At 35.6% G+C, this 18,206-nt stretch overlaps 3 protein-coding genes across 3 annotated transcripts; 2 read left to right on the top strand and 1 right to left on the bottom strand.

Annotated features, from left to right (window-relative positions):
* Positions 1 to 243: 243 nt before the first annotated feature.
* On the top strand, positions 244 to 5,247 carry LOC112520512 (plant-specific TFIIB-related protein 1). Its single transcript, XM_025128960.1, has 3 exons — positions 244 to 875; positions 2,678 to 2,836; positions 4,488 to 5,247. The coding sequence occupies exons 1-3, from the start codon at positions 261 to 263 to the stop codon at positions 5,079 to 5,081; spliced, it is 1,368 nt and encodes a 455-aa protein (XP_024984728.1). The 5' UTR covers positions 244 to 260; the 3' UTR covers positions 5,082 to 5,247.
* A 2,680-nt stretch (positions 5,248 to 7,927) lies between these two features.
* Positions 7,928 to 11,772, top strand: LOC112519891 (putative F-box protein At3g23950). Its single transcript, XM_025128206.1, has 2 exons — positions 7,928 to 8,011; positions 10,482 to 11,772. Exon 2 carries the CDS (start codon positions 10,511 to 10,513, stop codon positions 11,597 to 11,599), a length of 1,089 nt encoding a protein of 362 aa, XP_024983974.1. The 5' UTR covers positions 7,928 to 8,011; positions 10,482 to 10,510; the 3' UTR covers positions 11,600 to 11,772.
* A 3,004-nt stretch (positions 11,773 to 14,776) lies between these two features.
* Positions 14,777 to 15,161, bottom strand: LOC112519469. The gene has a single exon (XM_025127609.1). It carries the CDS (start codon positions 15,144 to 15,146, stop codon positions 14,916 to 14,918), a length of 231 nt encoding a protein of 76 aa, XP_024983377.1. The 5' UTR covers positions 15,147 to 15,161; the 3' UTR covers positions 14,777 to 14,915.
* Positions 15,162 to 18,206: the final 3,045 nt, after the last annotated feature.

Here is an 18,206-nt window from a genome sequence, read left to right as displayed (position 1 = left end):
ATCCGGTAAAATAAAGTAATTTAATGAACGCTTATCCCGATAAACGTTTGGTAAACGAGACGAAAACCTTAAAAATAAATAAATAAGCCAATATAACTATTTTATATATATATATAGGAGTTGTTGAAATACATTTTAATGTTTTTCTAATAGAAAAAATGTTTTTTTTTTCTATTTTATTGGAAGGAGGGAGTAATTCGTAAATAAATCAATCACTCCCAGACACAGCACCGTAGAAACGTCAACGACTACAAACTGAAATGAAGTGCCCGTACTGTGCGGCGGCGCAGGGGCGGTGCGCCACCACATCCGCCGGTAGGTTTATTACGGAGTGCATATCCTGCGGCCGAGTTGTCGAAGAACGCCAGACCCAATCTCACCATCTCTTCCACATCCGTGCTCAAGACTCTCCTCTCTGCCTTGTTACTTCCGACCTCCCCACACTCCCCCACTCCATCACTGATCAATCCTCCACCACCGCCGTCCCTGTCTCCGAGGAAGAAGAAGAAGACCCTTTCGAGCCTACGGGATTCATAACCGCCTTCTCCACGTGGTCACTAGAACCCTACCCGGTCTTCGCACAATCGTCTCTCTCATTCGCCGGCCACTTAGCTGAACTTGAACGGGTTCTCGAAACAACGTCGTCTTCCTCGGCCTCTGGTCCGTCGGTTGTTGTCGACAACCTTAGGGCTTATCTTCAGATAATCGACGTTGCTTCGCTACTAGGGTTGGATTGCGATATATCCGATCACGCGTTTCAGCTATTCAGGGATTGTTCGTCAGCGACTTGTTTGAGGAATCGGAGCGTAGAGGCACTTGCCACCGCTGCGCTTGTGCAAGCTATTCGTGAGGCTCAAGAGCCTAGAACACTGCAGGTATGTAAAGTATTGGTAGTTTCTGTTGTTTGATTCGACTGCGTATTTCAATTTTTAAATTCATAACTATGTGCGCATTGTTCAAAATTGAAATAAGAATTTGTTAATTGCTATTCATTTTTGCTGCATCCATGAAATTGAGGCTTAACTATTGATGGAAGCTCTAATCATCTAAGGATTTTGAGATACCATAAAAAACAATTACAGACATATGTAACAAGTTCGGGCTGTTGTAAATAAACCGAACCGAATCAAACGAACAAGTATATTCTCTTATAATTAGGAACACTGTCGTTTTTTTTTCTTTTCCAAACTTCGATTGGAATTGAGCTGTAGACTGTAGTAAATTGGGTTCAGATTAGAAGATTTCTTTCTTTAGATGCATGATTTGGGGGTTCTTTTCTACGTTGTTGATGATGATGGTGGAAGTGGCAGGGCAAGACTTGAACGGTGGTCTACAACAGTGGGTGGTGGTGGTTGAATCGGAGGAATTGGCAGGTGCAAAGCGGAAATAAGAGTAGGTCTGTCTATTGCTTATGATAGGGCACTGTAAGGGGGATGTAGCAACGACAGACATTAAATGTGGAGTCGGAGTTAAAGGAGATGCATGGAATTCAGCTCTTCAAAGGAGGTGGAGATTGATGGTTGAGATGAGTCTAACCGGAAGGATGTGGTCATGTAGGGGAATTGATGGTGAAGGCCTCGATGAGAAAGTGCGTTATAGTTTCCAGAGGAAAGGGATTAGATGTAACCGATAACATAAGTGCTCTGTTTCTCTCTCTGGCACAAAAAGTATACAGACACACATAATATTTGCATTTTTTTCTTTCCATAATGAGTCCTATAGACATGACCATATATACTCAAGTTTTACAATACACAACTTCATGTTTGCATCTTTGGTAATCAGGCATTTTTTATTTTCATATGGTTTCACCATTTAGATCAAGTAGATGAACCCACCATCTAGAAAAATTGCAGCTTGCTCTTGTAGTAAACCAAACCAATCCAGACCAACTGACCCGGTAAATCCCATTTGAAAGTAGGGTCGTTTGGTCGTGTGGGGTGTACGCAGACCTGCCATGTACCCGAGGAGTAGAGTGGTTGTTTCCGTGAAGACCCCTGGATTCTTGCTCTTGTAGTCTAAGGGTCTGTTTGTTAGCAGCTTAATGAGACGCGCAGCTTATTCGGTCAGCTATAAATGACTGTTTGGTAGTGGCTTAACGATATAGAAAATGGCTTATCCAGTAAGCTTCTAGGGGGGAGCTTCATGCAGAAAGCCAAGGTTTTTTAGAATCTGCCCTTCCCAAATAAAAAACATGCTCATTTCATCTATGGAAAAACCCTCCCAAACAAAGACCTTCCTAATCTATTTGGATAGATTAATCCACACAGACAGCTTTATCCAAACAGCCATAATGGCAAACCAACCAAACAGCCCCCAAGTCCATACACATTACAAGCTTGTTGAACTGTAACAGTAGTTCACATGGATCTGCATAACATCTGAAATATGAACATTTCTCACCTATGTGGAAACAACCGCTCTACTCTTTGGGGGTAGTGATCGGGTTGCATAAATCTTACCCTTCTGAGACCCCGTATACTAGGTTCGTCTGCTTTGGTTTATGGCATATCATAAGCACGTGGCATGAGGACTTTATCTTTTTGATGATTTTACATGATCTGCAGTTGGTTCTGCATAATCTTTAAGGTTGATATAGAGTCAATGTTATTTTTCCGATGAATTACAAAACTAGTAAAATATTACCAATGATAATGACCTTCAACTTGTCAAACAGGAAATCTCAATTGCAGCCAATTTACCTCAGAAAGAGATTGGGAAGTACATCAAGATTCTTGGAGAAGCCTTGCAACTAAGCCAGCCATTAAACAGCAATTCCATCTCGGTGCATATGCCTAGATTCTGCACTCTTCTCCAGCTTAACAAATCTGCCCAGGTATGATTCCGATGGTGTTTATTGTTTTGATTTGGCCATGGAAATATATGGTTTTAATCTTTGTTTTCAAATTGAAAACACTGGAAAATCTTTTGTTTCCAACTTGTTATTGAGCGTTATTTTTAGTTCTTCCAATATGCTCCATCCTTTCCAAATGTTAGTTGTTTTAAAGTATCATCAACGTATTTGTTTTTGGTGTTTCTGTATTTACTGTTTCTAAGCTTGGTAAACTGGATAAAAACGGCGTTTGTTAACTGTTTATGTTTTTGGAAAACCAAATTCTCTTTACAAAGTGGTATTATGAAAAAGAACATGTATTGATTACTTGAGTTAATGTGGCTGAAGTTTTCAGACTCAATGAAACACAATCTTTTAAATCTTATTGTAACAAATTTAGATGTTATATATTTTTGAGAATAAAAGGCTTACCTAATGATACAAACATAAAACAGACATGCAAGTGTTGGCAAATAATGCTGCTTAAGGTTTTAGCTTACTGATTTAGGAATGTAATAGCCGGGGCCCGGGGGGTATTCATGGAAACCGTCTCTCTACTCCTCGGGTAGATATAAGGTTTCTTTACATGTTACCCTCCCCAGACCCTGCTTTCTTTCGTTTGGTTTGGTTATCTAGGAATGCAATTATTAAAGATGGTCTGGTCTTTTTTTCTTTTTCTTTCTGAAGTAGTATTAAAGTCAGTTTCTGAATTACTACATACTCGATTGCAAAAAGATGCAACACTTTCTGTTTGGGTTGTTTTGGAAAATGCAACATGTTCTGTTTAGTAAGATCCCAATCAAAGTTTGCCTATTTACCATTAACAATCATTAAAATATATTGATGAAATTGATTTTGGTTCTCAAGTGTTGTTTTGTTAAGAGGATTTTTAGATATTTGATTATTAGTTTTAGATCTCTTGACCATCAGGCACAACCTTTAAAGACCTAGTGGTACATTGGATACAGGTCCATATCCATGGGGGGTGCATTTGGTACGTGTGACAGGAAAGAACATAAACTTTTTGGCACAACATTAGGGGCTGTTTGGTTGTTTTTTCACCAAGTCTTTATGGATAAAACTGTATGTATGGATTAATCTGTGTTTATAGATTGATAAGAGTTTTTTGTTTGAGATAATTTTTTCATAGATGGAAGGACCATGTTTTTTTTAATTGGGAGGGGCGAGTATGGGAAAAACTTGGCTTTTTGCATAAAGTTCCCTTAGAAGCTTTACTGAATAAGCCGCTTTCTATATCACTAAGCCACTACCAAACAATCATGTATAGTTGACCAATATGCTGCGAGTCCCATTAAGCTCATTAAAGTGCTAACAAACAGACCCTTAGACTTGGATACCGGATAGGACGGGACTGAGTGGGACCAAAAGGCACTTTTTCCATTCCAACACAATAGGTGGAAGAAAAATAAGGGAGAGTAGACAAGAATGGTAATTACTTAAATACCCTTTTTGAGTTAAAACCATAAAACCTTCCGTAATTCTTCCATCCACCTACCTCACTTCCCGTCCAGTTCAATCTGTCCAGTCCCATCCGCGTACCAAATAGGATTGTCTGTTATTATTATATGTTACGTTTGTAGCTTTAAGTTTCTTGAATCCAGTAAAAACACTCGGCTGCATCACCCTTTTCCAGGAGCTGGCAACTCATATCGGTGAAGTCGTGATCAACAAGTGTTTCTGTACACGTAGGAATCCCATCAGCATCTCCGCAGCCGCCATATATTTAGCCTCTCAACTTGAAGATAAACGCAAAACACAAGCGGAGATTTGTAAGGTCACCGGACTCACGGAAGTCACTCTTCGTAAAGTCTACAAAGAACTATTGGAAAACTGGGATGATCTTCTTCCTTCCAATTACACACCCGCAATACCTCCCGAAAAAGCATTTCCCACCGCCACAATCGCTTCAGGACGTTCTTCTTCAACATCCAGAATCAACGACGGTATAGAAGCTGAAATTAAACCCGTAGAAAGTACCAGTGACCACCCATGGAAGTTTCCAAGTCAAAGTTCCCAAGAAATGGATGTAGATTGTGGAGTTATCATCTCCGAAGAGTTGGAAAAGAAGCGCAGCAGCGGTGGCGGTAATACGCGGTTTTGGCCTCCGGTGGTTTCTTCTTTTGCTACACCGGGGAGCTCTCAAGCAAATGCTAGATCTATGCAAAAGCCGGAGGTGGTTTCAAGTATCGGAGACCTTAACAGACATGGTAATGATAATCGAAGCTAATATCTTTTCTGCTATGCCGATGACCGTTTGTAGATTATGTTAACGTCGATTTTATATTTCGGGTTCTCTTGGATGTTTGATTTGGATTTTAGGAAGTGAATGGTTGTGTTTTGTTCAATGGTGTTTTTGTCTTTGTACATAAAGCTCTTCTTGAAAGCTTATTGAATAAAGTTCTTCTTGAAAGCTTATTGAATAAACAGTCTTTTTGTATCATTAAGCCACTATAAAACAACCATGTATAGCTGATCGAATAAGAAAGAAAGAATTAAAAAATTATCATGAGATAAATTCTATTAGAATGAGATTTACTATTTGTGGGAAAATGACAAATATCATTTATGATAAGGATAAGTTTCTCAATCCATTACCGATTAAACTTATCGGTAATATTCTCGGTCATCAAAATATATTGTTGGTAAATGTTTCTTACTCGATAAGCGTTAAGTGGGTTAACGTCTTTTTACTCACTTATCTAATAATTTTTTTTATTCTTACTACGTCTTTTAAGATTTTCAGTTATTGTCATATCGGTGGTTTGTTACAGTTTTGTGATTTTTGTTTCTATGATTTATAATTTATTGTTAGGGTGAATATGGTATTGTATCGTTTCTTTTTCAAATACCATGTACCAATCAATAATAATTGGTACACAAAATTTTATACCATCTATCAACTAACCATACTTGGTACCAACCTTTTTTGGTTGGCCATCCAACCAAAAGTTGAAGTTATAAATTTATTTATATTAACACCTTACCAACTAACATGTTGATATGTGTCTTACATGGACTAATTTCTATCTTTAAGTACAAGGGATCAAAATAGTAAATAATTGTAAACCATAGGGACCAAAAAAACAATAAATTATAAATCATAAGTCGAAAACAATAATGAATTATAAACCATAGAGATGAAACCTACAATTTCTAATCCATAAGAACGAAAATCGTAATTTTTAACAAACCACAAGGACGAGAAACATAATTTATTCTAATATATATCTATATTATATTATAAAACACTTGAGACAAAGTTTTAAAAACCATTTTAATGCATTGAATATTGTTTAATGATGTATATTACTTAAAATTCAAGATTACAAGTAAATGGTGCATGAGTACAATTTTTTAAAGCTACATGTTTGAATTCATATAACTAACTGATATACATAATAAAATACAGAATAAACATCTCATTTTAAATATAAATAATATAAAATATAATTAAGATAATTATTATCTTTATAGAAAAATTATGGTATTAAACCTAGAATAAATTATTTCGTTATTAACATTTAAATTAAATTTTAAATAAAAAAATTGTATTAAAAAGTTATCTTTATAAAAACACGTTATTTTATTAAATTTAAAATAAATTACTTCGTTATTAAAGCTAATTAAATTATAATAAAAAATTAAACTAAAAATCATAGAAAATGAAAACTTTTAATTGTTAATTTGATCTTAATATCAATATATATATATTTTTAAATTTTATGAGGTCTTCAAGTTTATATTTTATTCAAATACAAAAAATTACCGTTTTCTCAAAACCATACAAACCGTATTATAAAATCACAAAGACAAAGAATAAAACGAAACATTAAAACTGAGATGCATCGCGCTACATTGCACGAGTATGTTTCTAGTTATGTTATAAAGCGTTAGAGACAAAATCTTAACAACTATTTTTTATGCATCAAGTGCTATATCGATGTATGATACTTAAAATTCAAGATTACAAGTAAAACGGTATATGAATATAACTAACTGATAAACATAATCAAATACGGTATAAATATCTTATTTTAAATATAAAAAATCCAAACTATAATTAAGATAATCATTGAGTTTTAACAGAATATTTAATTATTATCATCATTTACATTATTAAATTTAAAATAAATTACAACATCATTACACCTAAATTACATTATAATAAAAAATTAAATTAAACAAATTATATAAAAAATGAAAACTTTAAACTGTAAATTTGATGATATCAGTTAGGGGTGCTCATGTGTTGGGTTAATCGGGTTGAAGACATTTGAACAACTCAACTCAATGCTTGCGGTTTGAAAAATCTTAACCCAACCCATCCCAAACGAAAGTGCAACCCAACCCAAATCGTACGAGTTGGTCAGGTTGATACTTTGATACATTAAAGTATTCTTCTAACATTGAATATGTTATTTCTTTACTCATAATTTTTTTTTCATCATCAACCATTTGATACAACTTATCCATATTTATTACGTATATCACATTCTTCTCTCAATTTACATATATATGTTTATAGTTACTGAACATATATGCGAATGAGTTATATAGAGATGTGAATAGATTGAAAAAATGTGTATATAAATAGCGTACGTAATAGTGTAATTGTCTAGTGTATATATTAATAAAAATTCAACAATCATATTAAATCAAAAAAAATATATGGATATCGGGTTCATCAGGTTGGATTGAGTTCAAATAATAATAACCCAATATCACCCAATACATACGATTTGAAAAATTTACAACTCGATTAGACATCGGATTACTTCGGGTTGAGTTATTTGGCGTTGGGTTGGGTTGATCGAGTTTTTGAGCACCCCTACTATCAGTATCATTTTTTAAAATTTTTATGACGTCTTCAAATTCATATTTCGTACATAAAAATATTTCACTGTTATTAAAATAAGATAAAACCATATTATAAAAACGACAAATACAAATAATAGAATTATGGATACATTAAAATCGGAATGTACGATGTAGACTTCTAGTAATATAAATACATAAATTTAGGGAGAATTCCGCGAAGTTGACCTTAAAAGGACTTTCCAGCGGGTCTACTGCCGAGAGCTGATAAGGGTTTAGCACTTCAGTTCAGCGGTTGTTCATTTCTTCTTGATCGCTTCAAGCCTTCATCACTTTCATGAGGTATTACGCCATTATGATCATGATCGTGATCATGATCGTGTGCTTTTAACTCCAATTCGCCATAATTATTTCAAATCATCTCAAGCTTTATCTGCCTGATCTTTTCAAATTCATTTCTAGGGTTTTAAATTTCGCTATAATTTTAACTTTTATACAGATGGAAAGTTCTTGTGATTACTTCTTCCACGGATACTTAGTTTTGGAATTTCGTTCTGACGTTAGGTTTTCCGTTCTTGATCATCTGTTTTTCTGTTTTGGTTTCAGTCGCTTCCTTATCTGGGCGATTGGCGTGTTTATTTATTTGAATTCGTTTTCCTAATTCCTCCGATGTTGAAGTTTCACATATTCTGTCTTATTTATGCCCTTACTATCTGAATTTGGCGAAAATTATGTGTGGTAAACATCTACAACTTGTAGCTGATTGTTTATATTCTGATCGTGGAATGGGAGAATGTTAATGTAGATAGCATGACTAATTATTTCGGAAATAGATCCATTTTCTCAAATTTGCAAATGTTAATGAGATAGGTTATCTCGAGTGATGATTTGAGGGAAATAGATCTTTCAATGCTCACCAGGAACCTTAGAACATATTTATCTTTTGCGCAGTGGCCCTAATTGGGAAATAGGGTGAATTCTGTTTTATTCTTTGGGATGATATTCTCATTGTTTTGGGATGGCAGGATAGTGTAATGGTGAGCATAATTGTTGGTTTTCCCCTGTTCCAGAACTAGTACACCTAAAGAATGATTTGAGGATATGTGCTAAAGTTCAAGGACTCCTACTCTGAGACAATTTGTTTTCACATAGTAGATTCTTATTGTGGAATGGGAGGGTTTATTGTCATTATATGATCATAAGGTTTTGAAGTCGGAAGTCGTATTTCTTCATTTGATATGAAATTTTGTGATGATCTTATTAAAATCTATCATGGTGATGGTATTAAATACCCATCTGTAGTAGTTGGAAATGATTTGAGTATACGGATTTTACCTCGAGTTTTTAATCGTTCCCAACTAACAAATAGGTTAAAGAGTAAGTATTTCATAGTAGTTTGTACTGGGTTTTCAACTTTGGATGAAATGAATTCAATTTTGCCTCTACTGAAAAAGCGATCAATGCCAAACATACCCTGCACTGGTTTAAATTCTTCTTCTATCTTCTTGTCAGTGCTACACCTTCTTTAATATGCTGAATATGCTTTAAACGGTTTCTACTCATCTCCCTTAATAGAGTCATGAACTGCTTATGTGCTTTTATCGTGTATGTGATCATTTGAGAGTGTTGAAGCTTGTTGTTCCTGTTGTTTGTATGAAAATCTTTTCTATCTCTGTTCCATTGAAACTAGTTCGCCTTGACGTTTGTAATTGCCGTGGTATGAAAATATTGTTATCAGTCTGCTCCAAACCTAGTGCAACTTGGTGATCCATGTCCTGGTTAGGTGATATCAAAACCCACTGCCCTCATGTCTTCTTTCCGTAAAGTGGCATCTGGTCCATCGTTCATCCTTTGAATATGTTTTTCTTCTTTTTCTTTTTGGTAAGAGCGCTTGTTGCAATGCATCTCGAACCATTCCCTAAGCTAAATATTTTTCAATTGGGTTCGTTTATTGATCTTAGAGAACTGCTAGGAAACTCGTAAGATACGAGATTCTCTTGAGCAACACATAGCAATACGAAAAGTAAACAATGCAGAAAGACACAGATATTATGTGGTTTGGTCCAGAATATACATACTCTATGGCCACACTGGCTGAATTTCCATCTGGGTGTAGGCCATGAAACAGAATTTCCTTATAGGGGTGCTGCCCCTTTAACCCCTGTTCGCTGAGGGGCAGCAAGACCCCTGGCCGAGGCGCTCGTTCCCTCGGGCTCTTGCAAGTGTCGTGGCAATCAAACGTTATGCAACATCATACTCCGCACCCAACATGAACTTCATAAAAAAGCAAGCATGACTAGAGTTCTTGAATTTGATGGGCTAGAATAGAGCATTCAACCGCAAAAGACATAATTTGAGCCAACCAAAAAACTGACAAATGAAAAAATTATGTTCTTTTCTTTGTACAACATGAATATTGTCTTCTGGATGGTTCTTTTTTATTCTCTTGATGTGGGCTTATTTTTGCCTTATTTTCTTTGTGTTCTGCCTTACTTGTTTTGTGTGTGTTTTGTCTTACCTTATCTAGTGTATGTTTTCAATGCACCTACTTGTTCTATTTTTTCTTATTTTCTCATTCTATGTTCACCATATGCTAGTACTTGTTCCTTCTACATGTTTGTTCACGCTCTTGCACAAGCGGGGGTCTTCAGAGAAAAGTCACTTTGAACTTTGGGGGTATAGGTCAGGTCTGCCTACATCTCACCCCCTGACCCCCCAACGCTCTACCTTCAAGTGGGATTTACTGGGTCAATTTGGTTTGGTTTTTATGTGGGCTTATTTTGGCTGTGAAAATTTTGAACCATGTTTGCAGTTTGAGTTGCTGAAATTTCTTTATTGACAATGGATGGTGGTAAAAACCCTGGCAAATTCTTTGGAACTAGGAACAACAAGATCTACATGGACCTTAAGCTCATAATAAGGGAGCATGCTCTTCAATTTCTTCCTGCAAAATCACTGTTTAAGTTCAGGGGAGTTTGCAGGGATTGGAAGCTCATGATCTCAACCCCTTTCTTTGCCCACAACCAATCCCTTTCCTTCTCTTCTGTTTCAGGCCTTTTTCTCCAAACCTCTGGAGGCCAACCAACTTTCATATCGCTCGACCCCGAAGCTTGTGGCGTTCCAGACCCCTCCCTGAAGTTCCTTCCCGTCCCAGTTGACATTGTGGCTTCATCCAATGGATTACTCTGTTGCCAGGCTCAAACCGGAGATAAAGCATACTATATCTGTAATCCTGCAACTATGCAATGGAAAAAACTCCCGAAACCGACCATGGAACATGGCCATGAACCTGCTGTTGTTCTCATTTTCAAACCTTCGTTACTGAACTTTGTAGCCGAGTACAAACTGATTTGTGGGTTCCGCTCTGTTGATATGGATGATGCCACTGAATTCGAAATCTATTCGTCAAAAGACGAGTCATGGAAGGTTTCTGGGGAGATGAACTATGCTGCCAAGAAGCTGATTCCTAAATCTGGTGTGAGCATTAATGATGTCGCCTATTGGCAAACGTGTTACGGAGGTATTTTGGCGTTTGATTTAACGAAAGACAGGTCTCAACTCATCCATGGATGTCACAGTACTAACGGGACTTTAGGGGAAATGAACGGGAAGCTTTGTACCGCTTTCACGTTCGGGCATACGTTAACGGTTAGTGTTATTTCCAACATTTATTCCAACACGATGCAAATGAGCAGCCAGGCGAGACTTTGGGATGACAAGGTGCGGGTCCCGCTGAGCAATGAAGTACTCGACGGCAACTTATATGATCAATTTCCGGTTTTGTATGCTGGGAGTGAGGCCGTGTTTCTTTTTAGTGGGCAATGTATATATCGGGTTGATTTAAAGACGAAAGAAGTTAAGTTCGTTGTTGAGGCATCACGGTTTGATCGGAGGGCGATACCATACGTGAATAGCCTTGTTGCGCTCTGAGATTGACGGTTTGCATAGCTATGAACACAAGTTAAGCATGGTTTGTATATGTCGATCATTTTGAACTGTTTAGCAGAAAGTGTCATTTTAACCAAGTAAATGGAGATTGTAGAAATCTCGACTGTTTTTGTGTTGCATGAATCTTTGACCCTTCATTATGATGATCCTTTTGATATGGTGCCTGTAACTTTTTTTTTTATTAACCTTGATATCCAACCTGATATGCGAGCCGACTAATCACAGGATGACCACCTGCTTTCCGGGTAGTCTAGAGTCACCATATTTGAACCTCCGTGGCCAAAGGGGATTTTTATTCCTTCTTGGATTTGAACTTAAGACCTTCAGACACTTTGACCTTTTCTGTCTCATTGATAAATCTGACACATCAATATTATCATATTATAAAGTATTTGAGAAAAAAAAAATTAAAAACCATTTTTTATGCATGAAGTACTGTTTATTGATGCATATTATTTAAAATTCAAGTTTACAAGTAAATTATGCGTAATTACAACTTATTAAAGTTTCATGTATGAATTCGTGTAACTAACTGTGGATAAACATAATCAAATATAGGATAAACATCTTACTTTAAATATAAGAAATTAAAAATATAATTAAGATAATCATTGAGTTTTAACCAAATACTTAATTATTATCTTTATAAAAATTATTTTATTAAACCAAAAATAAAAAATGAATTAAAGAAATATACAAAAAAAAAAGAAATTTTAAATAGTTAGTTTGTACTAATATCAAAAAAATTTCAATTTTTTATGATATATCTTCATATTTATATTTTATTTAAAAATAAAAACATTATCGCTTTCTCAAAACCGAATAGAACTGTATTATAACATCAACTGAGACAAAAAAAAATTGAAACATTAAAATCGAGATATATATCACTGCATTGTGCGAGTATCATTCTAGTATTCTTAATATATTTATTTAATTCATCTTTTAAATGAATAAATTCACGGCTTGTTATAAAACTGATTAATTCATCCTTTCACCAATAAGAATTACTGGTGACCGACTATGCCGGTAAATATTTATCCCCAACCCTACCTCGTCGCCATTGCTCCCATGCAGGTTCTATTCTCCGACACTGGTGAGGGGGTGTGGTGGCTGTTTTAATGAGGAAACGGGTTATGGGTGGTGCATGGAGGAGAAGGGAAAGCAGAGGCGAGTAACGGGCCGTTTACGCAAACGCAGACTCTCATCTATTATATCGGGTGGGATTCTAGTCCATCAAAATGGAGTAACGCTAACCGGGTCAAAGTTGTTTTGGTAAAAATTCACACGCTCGACCAATGACGATATTTCCCTCGACCACAACGTTTGCAACCAGGATTCATATGACGAACGACTATGTTATTTGTGATCATGGTTATCTATGACTACAAAGACCTTAATGAAGGTCTCCTTCAACGACGATATACTAACTACACATGCACATTTGTTACATCCCCATTATACATGGTTTTTATTGCACGAGTAAAGACCAATGCGATCATTAACCACAGAGGATCATGACAGAAAGCCAAGATCCAAGACATTCGATATTAACGGTTTTCTTCATTCGATGGCAATCAAAGTTGACCGTTAGCTTAGTCCTACTAACCAGCTATAAAAGGCCAGAAGATGACAAGAAACAACTCCCAGATCGTCAGAATCTAGACGTATACAAAGTCTACTGACAGAAGCAACTTTTGTTCTTGACTATTTTCCACGAGTGACGTGTTACTTTGATTACATCTTTGTAATTGTAATCATGGACGACGTCCTTGGTTGATATCTATAGCACATAAACAATCTCCTATATCGTCCGTGGTTTTTTACCTCGTTTTAAGGGTTTTTCCACGACACCAATCTTTTGTCTCATTTATCTTTATTTTTTGTTATATGTCTGGTGTTCATTTCAAAGGGGTTAATCTTTAGTTGGTTAAGTTCCACAAACAACTCTTAAATTATATTCAGTGTAATTTTTGGCATAAACAGTTGTCAACCTCACTTGAGACAGTTGCCAACTTGCATATATGTTCATATGTATTTACGAACTAAGATGATTCTACGAACTATAAAAGGAATGAACAATTACCGATTTGTAACCTGTGTAATTAATTAATTATCGATTTACAACTGGTTTGGACATCTCTTCTTAAAATACCCATGTTCACCTATGATTTGGTATCCATCATTTTTAATTAACTACAAATATGCCACAATTGATCTCATCCATAGATTTTAAAAATCAAGGACCAAGATTGGTTCACAAAGTTGACACCAATTACCGGATAAACAAAAGAACATGCCCATAATATATATATATATATATATATATATATTAATTTCCATAATATATATAAAAAACAAAAAACAAAAGAACATGCACCATGAAGCTTGAATGGAAACTTGGAAGGTCAACTGATGTTGGATCTTGGAGCGTATAAAATAGGGTTTCTTTTATGGAAGGGTAGTTGGGGAATTAATGGGAAATTAAATGGCCGAGTCTAAAGGAGTACCATTTACGAGCTGAGCAATTAAGTCATTTGCTTACCAAATAAGCCACAACCGAACATGTACTTATGGCTGAACGAATAAGCCATATAGGTTATAAAGCTCATTAAACCACAACCGAACAACCCCTAGTACGGCATTTGCTATATCGTCTACCCTGATTATAACAAGCATTGCTGTTAAATATAATGTACAAGAATAGCAAGATATCAAAATGTAATCAAATTCATGTTATTATGGTTACTTCATTTCAGCTCTCTAATAACATTAAGCCATAAACTTGCAATAATTAAAGGTTACTATGCATGTAAATCAAGCTGTCTTATTTCTGGTTTGAACATATAGCACGTGCCTGTTACAGCCATGCTTATAAGAGTGTTGTGATAACGTGGTGTATCATGTGCTATTTCACGTGATATTTTTTTTTATCTATGGCTTGGATTTAATGTATTGATAAACATATATTTGTTTCACAATGTACTTGTTTCATATGTATTCGTTCAACAAACACAACCTAACCCGGTGAGACTTTAGTCCACCAATTTACTTGGTAAACGTTAACCGTGGTAAGAGTCATCGCCCTCACTTACCCGGTAAGACTCTTGATTCTTGCATCACTCTTACCGGGTAAGATTCTTGGTCCTTACCATATTCGTAAAAACCTTAAGTCAAATTTCGTTGGTTTCGCACATTACAAAGAAAGCAGTATCGATTGATAATAGGAAATCCAGAAGTTGAACTAGATTTGGTTGTTCTTACTTTACCTCGAAATATCAATGATTTCACAAAGTTGCTATTTGAATAAATGGCCGAGATCAGGATCGTTTAGGTCCAGATCTAACCATCTATTCATCTGCATGTATTCGATGTAATGATCTGGTGGTTTTATGGCACGAGGTTTTCTGGGAACGTAGCCATGAATCCTCTCCAAATCTTTGGCAAGCCAACGTACATAGGCACGGTCCAATGGTGGCACAACCTTCACAAGTACTTCATCTCTTTCTTTTGCGGGTTTGTTTCCCATCTTCTCGATTTTATATCTGAAAAACATATAAATGTATAAAGCCTTTGATAAATCTTTTTATAGAAAAACAAACAACTAGAAGCTCAGAAAACAGTGGTAATTCGAAGCAAATATTATCTAGAATCTAGATCATATTACATTGTCATCTAGCTTATCAGCTAGCTTTTTAACTAGTTTATCATCTAGCTTTTCATCTAACCACCAACTTATAAGCCAACAACTAGTTTGCCAAACATAGCCTTAGTAAGCACAAGATCGAGTGTGTGTATTAAGGGCTTTGATTTTCCAACTTCTAAGAAAGTGTTACAATTTGAATGTGATACACGTATGTATATACATATATGTATATGTATCTTGCCTCCCTCTCTACTTGCATTTCATTGCTAGGCTTTATAGTCATTTAAATATTCCTCAAAGTCGCACATCATTCTCATTGCTACATATTGTTAAGCTTATATGCTTGCTAAGCATATCTTTTTTTCGAAGGGTGTCCCAGGATATGCCTGGACTAATTCCGGCAACTTGTGACTGTAAGAAATCAGCCCTGATAAACTTAGTTGCCACCATTGTTGTGTACGCCTGGAATCGAACCCTGGGCAGATAGGATATTCCACCACATCCCGGCACCTCAACCACTACACCACAACCCTTGTGTTTTGTTAAGCATATCTTGTTGGTTAATTAATTTGAATGTATGTTGTATACCCTTGATTGAGTGATTTCTCCCTTGTGAATGACCCAAGAAAATGCAACCAAAATAATTGCTACATGTCTCCTTTGGTAAAGTTTATTTACCTCTTTACCCTTCAAGGATCATTGCGAAACAGTGATAGAAATAATTTTGGTCCACGCTATTTTGTAACTATAGAGCGTTCAACATTTTCATTAAACTAAGTCTCACTCAAATACACCCATTAAACTACATGCACAATCAAATGTTGTGTTTCATGTTAGGACACAGGGAGTACAAATTTTTTTGACCAGGGGCCGGTCCTGACCTTTCTGATGACCATGGCAAAAAGCCAAAAAAATGCCCCAAGTATATAAAAACAGCAAACAGAACACATTATTTAAGGGGTTTGGTCAAGCTAGGCAGCTAATCCCCACGCTAATTTGATCAAGATGTTTCAAGGTCTATCTTCATGAAAATAGTAAAGTCAGAGCACTCTATCTATTGAGACTTTTAACACACACTTCTCTACGTTTATGGCAACACTTCTCTACAAATACTGTTGTAATACAAAATCCTATTAGTCTTCTTTTCATAATGGTAGTGTTTTGCTTGTATCACAATCTTATGTGAGTTTGAAACTTCCAAATTCATCTTCTCTAATGTTGGTTTTGTAGGTATCTGTGTCTCAGACAAACAACAATCAAGTGTTTAAATATTGAGCCAATGTTACTTACAATTTTGAGTAATCTGCTAAAAAAATTGCCAAGGTCACTTACACGAGGTAGAATATGAAGACAAGTACTTATGTGATCATAACTTAAACAACTGAAACCATATATAGTGACATGTTCAAATAAGAAAGCTAAATATTATGAGAAGATAAGAAGGGAAAGGTTAATACGTAATCCATTAAAAAAACCTGTTTCAAGATGCATATGTGAACCAACATTACAAATTATTCATATGGGTTCACATATGCACCTTCAAATGAATTTTTATAATGATTCACATAGGAATCTTCACTTCTTAGATCTTACCTTCTCACGAATATTTAGCATTCTTATTGAACCTCCCGTCACTCACACACACACACACACACACACACATATATATATATATATATATATATTTCCCAATAAACCTTGAGAATAGTGGCAGTGAGTTTGCAAATCATGGCAATTAGTACTTGGAAATGAATATAAGAATTAGAACATGGCACAAAAAGTACACTGCTTTTTTCTATTTGAGTCCTCACTCCTCAGAATTCGAAGCACATTCTCCTGATTGTGCCATTGTAACTATAGGAACCATCTTGATTAGATTATATCCAAGGATCATAATAGATGTTAAAAATCATATAATCATACACAGTAAACTCAACCAAAAATTAGAATTGAAAATGCAGTAAACCAAAAATCGGAATTGGAAAAACACTAAATCAAAAATCGAAATTTTACTCTTCTATTTCCTAAATTTACAAAGATAATGATCAATCATATAAACCTAAAATCTTAAATACCTAATAAAAAATCATCTAAGCCTCTATGTACTTGTTACTAAAACATCAACAATACTAAAACTAATTACTAGTGACTAACCGTGAATCAAGATTTCAAATGCGAGATCCATGAGAGGTTTTCGTCTAGGTTTAGCCGTGAATCGATAGATGAAGAGACCACAGCTCCACACAAACACAGAAACACTATAACAGATGAAAAACAATATGGGAGTTGGGGTTTTATGGGCCTTGCTGTCCGTGGCCATTGCCCTTATGGGCCTTATGGTCGTGTATTAGTTCTGAATAATGCTTCTTGATCTTAATGGGAAATAATTGTTTGAGTATAAAGCAAGTGGACTCATTTTAAATTGGTACAAGCATGCTACCAACCCAAATCAAAAGTATCCAATATATCACACCTAAATGTAGGATCTAGGAAGGGTAGGATGTAAATAGACCTTACATTTATCTGGAGAGACAGAGAAGCTGTTTCGAAGGTAATCAGAACATTTAAGAGAATCATAGTCCCACCATCACATCCCAACAAGATGAACGCAAGCAATTTGACATGCTTACATGCTAGCGTGACACTTTGACATAGTCAAATCTTAAATAGATCTTCATAAGTTACAAAAGAAGATCAAATGAGGATGCTCCTGACTTTAAGGTTAGTGGACTAATTTTCAAACTCATCTACATCAATGTTTTTCATTTGCAGAAAAATGTTGGTAACAAGATTAAACTTCATAAACATAACATACAGAGAAATCTTAAATGCTCAATTTACAACAACATTCATGTCACAATCAAATGCTATTTGACCTTAAAATGCTTTTCATGATTCACTCAATCCCAGTTATAAGACATTTACCAAACCTTGTGAAAAGCA

The sequence above is a fragment of the Cynara cardunculus genome, assembly GCF_001531365.2.
Source record: "Cynara cardunculus var. scolymus isolate 2C chromosome LG 10, CcrdV1, whole genome shotgun sequence".
NCBI lineage: Eukaryota > Viridiplantae > Streptophyta > Magnoliopsida > Asterales > Asteraceae > Cynara > Cynara cardunculus.
The sequence above is the reverse complement of the archived record's forward strand: the minus strand, read 5'-3'. Positions and strand labels throughout refer to the sequence as shown.

What these genes read in the sequence shown, in the direction of transcription:
- LOC112520512 (XM_025128960.1), top strand. Translation starts at nt 261, where the DNA reads ATGAAGTGCCCGTACTGTGCGGCGGCGCAGGGGCGGTGCGCCACCACA. An exon ending in AAGAGCCTAGAACACTGCAG is followed by an intron (nt 876 to 2,677) that starts GTATGTAAAGTA and finishes CTTGTCAAACAG; the next exon opens with GAAATCTCAATTGCAGCCAA. An exon ending in AGCTTAACAAATCTGCCCAG is followed by an intron (nt 2,837 to 4,487) that starts GTATGATTCCGA and finishes ACCCTTTTCCAG; the next exon opens with GAGCTGGCAACTCATATCGG.
- LOC112519891 (XM_025128206.1), top strand. Translation starts at nt 10,511, where the DNA reads ATGGATGGTGGTAAAAACCCTGGCAAATTCTTTGGAACTAGGAACAAC.
- LOC112519469 (XM_025127609.1), bottom strand. Translation starts at nt 15,146, where the DNA reads ATGGGAAACAAACCCGCAAAAGAAAGAGATGAAGTACTTGTGAAGGTT.